The following is a 6,478-nucleotide window of genomic DNA, read 5'->3' as shown; positions in this document are numbered from 1 at the left end:
AGCTTTTAAGTATACTTGTAAAATATAATTCGATCCGTCTATTGTAACAGAACTTTGACTATATCGTATAGCAATAAATCAATTTCAAATTTCAATTTTTAACATGGATAGAAGCTAAGCAATAAAGATTATCATGACCATCGTCAGATTTAAAATCCCCATATATGCAAAAGAATGTGTGCTAAAAACTTCAAAATGTATAGACATATATATATAAACAAACTTGTAAACCATTAGTGCCAAAATAGATTCGAGTTAGAAACTATTGTTCCTGTGGTCTCTTTACATTTGCAGAGCATATATGTACCACTACTATCGACTATGCAAAAACAAACTTTCATGGCTCTACACTTTTCAGTCAACACACTTGTGTTGTGTATAAACCCATATACTTGAAATTTCTCAAAAAAACCAAATGACCTATTTCAAGTAAAGTCCATCAAAAAGTAAATCCCCATTCTCCTCCAAAGTCCAAACCAAACCAAACCAAACCAAAAGAGTTGGAACAGTTACCAAGAACTAAGTATTCTTTCCCATAAACAGATTTGAATCTTAGACATAGAACATCACATCTTTAACGTTATCTTTGATCACCGGGAGGGGACGGTACGTTCTTGGACCAGCTCTACCACCACTTGCTGAAGAGGCGTCTTCAGAAACATCTCCTTCGATGTAGTATCGAGCACGAAATGCAGCCAAATGAGCATAATAGGCCGGAGGAACTGCACATGAAATACATTGTCATACTCGATAGCAACAATGGCACGACAGTGATGAAAACTAAAAAAAAGAGTAGATGAAAATAAATCGAAGATACAGCTCGTACCAATGGACACTGATTTGGTGCACCGCGCATACCTGAAAAACCGAATTCAGGTCAAGAACAAGAAAAAGAAAAGATGAAATAGAAGAACGAAAAATGAAAGGGGAAATAGGAGTATTTACGTGTAGCAGAGATTGTTTGTGAGAACTTGCAAGGCATCGGCATTGAATTTGTTCTCGTCGAACAAGACATGGTAATGTGTAGGACGGCTGGTTCCCTGTAGAAATATATAAGAAAGAACTTTCGTTAATATTTCATGTTAATTAACAAAGACATACAACATTGCCGAATCATAAAATTAGGACCTGAATTCCAGCGTGACTGTTGAGGTAGAAGTCGAATTCAGTTGGGTGGCAGATTTGGGTATCGACAACAGTGCCTATATGCAATACTAAATCAATTAGATTTCCTTAGAAATTTAGCTATACAAATAAATTGGCACAATGGAATCACAAACTAAACCTGGTTGAATGTTGCCACTCCTGTCCATCGAATCACGGTTGTTGTAATCAGCCGGGAAAAGGCGGGTATGATGCCTTTTCTGAACAACAACAAACGTAACTCGAGGAAGATATCCTTCCTCTAGCGAAGAACAAGCCTACATAAAAACAGATAAGTGAACACCGTAAGAGTCGCAGCCATGGTTTTTGTGACATGAATGAAACCAGCTCTAATGGCTAGGCCTCGATCATTTCGCAATAATAGTAAATACCTTTCTTATAGCATCCATCTCGTAAAGCAACACTTGACTGAATTGTCCCTCACTAACACCATCTCTGCCACACAGAGAGCACATAACAGAGTCAGTTAAGGCAGTAATGAAAAACATCAAATATTTATCAAGAGTGCAATTTAACCTGTAGAATATAATCCGGTGAGGTTTGGCTCCAGTTGCTCTTCTGAAAGAAATTAAATGTTCCCTATTTGGAGGAAAATAGAAATGATTTAGTATAACATAATAGAGAATATTCTGAAAAGTTCAATATAAGACACACGGTTACTCACCTTATCATTCCACCATGTACTTTGCCCTTTTTATCATCCATAGTTAGTTTATAAAGATCTTGGATAATCTCCTCACGGTGCTGCTGTGCGGAGACCAGCGCTCTATATTTGGTTATCTCAGGCCAATCCATCGAAGCAACCACCTGATTCAAGTAAAACAATTAAGGTGTTATCCAATGAACTAAAACAATAAAGCAGGAGATGATTAATTTTACTTACGGCTGCTATTGAAGGGCTTGAATCCTCTCCAGGCTGTGGATGCGTTACATCAGCGCCAAAGATTATCGTAGGGACATCAGACACAAAAGGAATTTTCCTATTAAGAGCATCACTTAACACGCTGTTCCGGCCGCCAACCTATATAAAGAGGAACAAAACATAAACACAACACCACCAACACTTGCAACAAAGAATAACTAAAAGAAGAATTCAGATAAATGAACCTTGTTATTAATCTTAAGAGAAAGATTCTCCAAATACTGCTTATTGAGCTTTACTGCCTGTTTAGGCTGGCAGCATTGTGAAACAATTCCAAGTTCAGTTTCACAAATTCGTTTGATCATCCCTGGAACAGGCAAGTAACGTCATTTTAGCTAAAACAAAATGTTATAATGGCAATTCAAACTTTATAGTTACAGGTCTTGGTCATGTCGCTCACCATATGAACCAGTAAAATCAGGCAAGATAATTATTAACAACTGCAGTGGTTTGTTGCCAAGTATCTTCGTGCATTCCTCATGAACAGATCTCAAGGCCCTCTCAATTTGATTAGCTTGCCAAGGGCGGCAGGGAATAACTGGTCTAGTATTGAAGGCCTTCCAAGTATCCAAAAATGATAAAAATTTCAATTATAAACAATCAATAACAGAAATTTACAGAAAAAGAAATGAGACAGAAAGATGCAGCAACCATACAATTCCTCGACTGAGGCACATATCGACTAATGCCCCACAAAAGCGATCGTGTATATCGGAACTGTACCGTGAGAAGTTCACACATGTCCAAGTATCTATGCGGCCACCATTGATCATTTTCTATCATCACCCAAAATGTAAAATAAGAGTCAATGAATTATACCTCTTAACATACATCATATCAAAATGGAGTTATGAAGATCATAAATACAAATCCAAAAGGCAGATCGTTTACTTTATTGATCATATTCCATTGCCCGAATCGAGGTTGCTCAGTAGCCTCCCTCCCAGTACCATGGTATAAAAGCTTCATTTAAAAAAGAAAAAAAAAAAGAATTAGTTCCCATTGAAAGTGTAGAACTCATTCATCAAAAGTAAGAACAAGCTTGTAATTGAAAATACCAATGGTGGGGGCAAAACCCGAGCATCGACCATTGTCATATCACTTGCAACACTAATTCCAAAATCCTCAACAAGCTTGTCACCACTGTAATTGTTCTGCCGAACAATTTGCCGAATGCTTCCTTCCCTTTCATGTGGCCGTTGACAGGTAGCCCTCAGTAGATTTGTTACTTGCCTTTCATTGAGTTTCTTAGTGTATCTTTGCCCCTCAACAATTGTACAAACCTATAACAGACACAACATTTAGAAATATAATAATGAAAATAGTTGCTGTCCAATACAACTTAACTTAGCACACAAAAAAATGGGAACCTCCATGGGCAAGTAAATAGGCTTTGCTGGATTTCCTGCTTGCAGAGCAGGCCATGTCACATATTTCAGTTTGATTCTGTACTTGTCTTGAAAATAAGCAGCAACTGAAGTCTGTGTCGCCTGATCATCAAGAGTAAACCTAAAATATAAACAAGTTAGTAAAACAATTTGAAAGTACAAGTAAAGAAGTTTTAAAATACCACCAAGAAAGATCTTCACAAAATATTAAAATCAAATAATAACACATAGGCACATACCAACATTAGAATACTCACATTAATCTGTTCAATGGTTCTGTTGACACCCCAGTAATCTTATACGTCCTCGTATTCTGCAGATGACTGCATGCCACTTTAATCCCTCTCAAATTTTTCTTTAGCTGCAGCAGTAAAAATAGATATTAATATTTTTAATAATGTTAACATATAAGAAAACCACCACACTCTAAATTAACCGAGCTAACTACAATTAACTCATAAAACCATCATCTTGAAATCAACTCATTTGACAATATAGGCAAAACAAGCACCTGGAGCCGGACTTGATCATGCAATGGCCTTAGATCGTCTCTCACATTAAAGTTTTTGATAACAAAGTCAGTTACCCTTAAGGGTTCATAGAAAGCCCTTGCTGAAACATCTACAATTCAAAAAATAAATCGTCAGTCCACTGGGTCAAAAACCATCTAGACAACAGCATAAAAACGTAAACTAGCTAAAGACAATACCAATGTTGAGAGAAAGCCCCAACTGAGTTGGCCTCAAACTTTGATAGTACCCTTTCCAATACATTATGCCATCGGCAAGCTCACCAGGACGACCCAGTGTGGGGTGAAAAAAGGACCTCCCAACGACAGTATACCTACAGTTAAGATACATATACACTTAAGCCTTAATACTAAGCACAGCACTTTAACAACAAACAGAGTACATTATTATAAGGTTACAGAACATACACAAACCAAAACAATGAAACAGTAAGAAACTAAAGTCTAAAGGCAGTATCAAATTACAGTTCCGACGGAGCTCCTCTGAGAGCAACATCCAGTGCTTGAATTGTTTCTTGAGGAGCATCAAGTTGCCTGCTCTGCAAAAACTGTCGCAGGTGATGTAGGTCGGGCTTAGATGCAAACTTGACAGTGACCTTAAACTCACGTTCCCTACGACAAATTAAGGCCAAAAATATCGAATCAGAAAAGAGTACATGAAAAGGAAAATAGAATTAATCAAACTTAACGAAATACCTCCTGGAGGTTCCAGCTGGTCTATCATTGTCAACCAACTTAATGATAAACTCTTTGGAGGAAAATGGCAACTCCCCAGCAGTGTAGATAGACTTCCGGCCATCATAGGCAACTCTCAGATTACCCAAATGAGAAGCACGGTAGAGAGTACCCAGTTGGTTAATAATGTCACGGTTTACTTTCTTGGATGTTACCTCAGGACTTATAGATACCTGTAAAAATAATTAGCTCTCAAGGATTATGAAAATGATAAAGTGATTGATAAATCATATAGATTGACCAGCTTTATACTAGGATTTGTATTTATTAAAAAAAAAATCATTCATATGTTCTGATAGCAAAATGTACATTCGGATAACATAACATATAGTTTGCTATCAGTGTTTTTGTTTCGATAACTGAATATAATATATGTTCGGATACCTGAAAATATGATTTGCTATCGGAAAAAAGGAAGAAAACCTCATAAAAAAATGCATAGCTTAAAAGGAGTAATAATAAAAAATACAAGTGACGAGTAAAAGTTTTTCCTGGAAATAGAATAGAAAACAATTCAGTGAAAGAGTAAACAATCAAAATTTCAAAAAGAACAACGAAACGTGCAAACAGAAACTGTAGAAACCTAAAGATGAACAGCTGAATAAAACACAATAACGAAATGAAAACGACAAAAACACTGAAAAACAAAATAAAAAGACGAATTTAAGGATCAAAATAGTGATCGTAGTTACTCACATCGTAGTGACACAGATCTCTGTCAGCAACTTGAACTATAAAATGATTGGCCTTGACTACGCACTTTCTCCCAACCTTACCGTAGCCAGGCCTGACCGGAAACCTCACAGATTTCGATGATTCCGGCGGAAGTCTCCCAGTCGCCGCCGGATCCTGCAATGTGAGTTTCTCAACTTCACGGCTCAACGAAGCAGCCGTGGAAGGGCCAGCAGTCGACGACGACGGCGCCGGTGCCGGCGCCGGAGTCGAAGGAATTGGAGGTTGCGGCATCGGAGCAGGAGCATGTGAAACCACTGGCGGTGGTACAGGAGTTGAAGCATAACCGCCAGTCCTTCCCCCTCGTCCTCGGCCACCACCACCACTTCCTCCTCCCTGCTGAAATGGTTGAGAAGGAGCAGGCTGATCGGGACGATTCTCCGATCGCCGACCACCACTGCCACGACCGCGACCGCGACCACGACTAGACATTTCAGATTTCTCTGAGAGAAGAGTTCGGAGAAAGAGATAGCAGTTGGAGGGAAATGAAAAATGGAAAATAAGAGTGAGTGGACTGAGAGTCTACTTTTATACGAAAAAAACTAAAATTTTCATTTTTTTATTAAAAAAAATATTATTATTAATAAAATGTGGAAGTTTCTTTGAAGTTTAGAATTTGAAAAGCCAGAGACGTGGGCATGACTGAGCTAAGAAATGTGACCATAGTTTTTTCCGTAATTACAAATTTGTCCCTACTATTATGGTGTTATCTTTTCTTATCTAACTATTTAAAATTATTAATAATAAAAAATTCGAAAAAGAAGGGATATAGTTCGGCATTTGTGTTAGTGGGTCAGTTAGTTTCTCAAGGTTATGTTTTTCTTTTGTTTGGCATTAATATTTTAGTTAGCGTTTGTTTTTCTCTCTTTTGTTTGGCAGAGAACAGTAATATTCTTATTAAAAAAACAATCTTAACCTTATTGTCTTGGTAAAGTATAAAATGTCTTTCGTCTCGGGTAGATTAATATATATATATATAAAAAAAAAGAATTTACTTATTTGGTATCA

General features: G+C 37.3%; 1 protein-coding gene across 1 annotated transcript; it reads right to left on the bottom strand.

Moving 5' to 3' along the window:
• Positions 1-210: 210 nt before the first annotated feature.
• Positions 211-5,968, bottom strand: LOC133816886 (protein argonaute 5-like). The gene is made up of 21 exons (XM_062249209.1): positions 5,435-5,968; positions 4,700-4,911; positions 4,469-4,615; positions 4,184-4,317; positions 3,986-4,095; positions 3,732-3,835; positions 3,457-3,595; positions 3,145-3,369; positions 2,978-3,049; positions 2,743-2,862; positions 2,487-2,643; positions 2,272-2,393; positions 2,048-2,185; positions 1,829-1,971; positions 1,681-1,743; positions 1,536-1,599; positions 1,286-1,421; positions 1,129-1,202; positions 946-1,040; positions 827-858; positions 211-722 (listed from the first exon to the last, which is right to left on the bottom strand). Exons 1-21 carry the CDS (start codon positions 5,900-5,902, stop codon positions 553-555), a joined length of 2,925 nt encoding a protein of 974 aa, XP_062105193.1. The 5' UTR covers positions 5,903-5,968; the 3' UTR covers positions 211-552.
• Positions 5,969-6,478: the final 510 nt, after the last annotated feature.

The sequence above is a fragment of the Humulus lupulus genome, chromosome 2 (genome assembly GCF_963169125.1).
Source record: "Humulus lupulus chromosome 2, drHumLupu1.1, whole genome shotgun sequence".
Lineage (NCBI taxonomy): Eukaryota > Viridiplantae > Streptophyta > Magnoliopsida > Rosales > Cannabaceae > Humulus > Humulus lupulus.
The sequence above is the reverse complement of the archived record's forward strand: the minus strand, read 5'-3'. Positions and strand labels throughout refer to the sequence as shown.

What these genes read in the sequence shown, in the direction of transcription:
- LOC133816886 (XM_062249209.1), bottom strand. Translation starts at nt 5,902, where the DNA reads ATGTCTAGTCGTGGTCGCGGTCGCGGTCGTGGCAGTGGTGGTCGGCGA. An exon ending in GGGGCTTTCTCTCAACATTG is followed by an intron (nt 4,096 to 4,183) that starts GTATTGTCTTTA and finishes TTTGAATTGTAG; the next exon opens with ATGTTTCAGCAAGGGCTTTC. An exon ending in CAAGCCCTTCAATAGCAGCC is followed by an intron (nt 1,972 to 2,047) that starts GTAAGTAAAATT and finishes TACTTGAATCAG; the next exon opens with GTGGTTGCTTCGATGGATTG.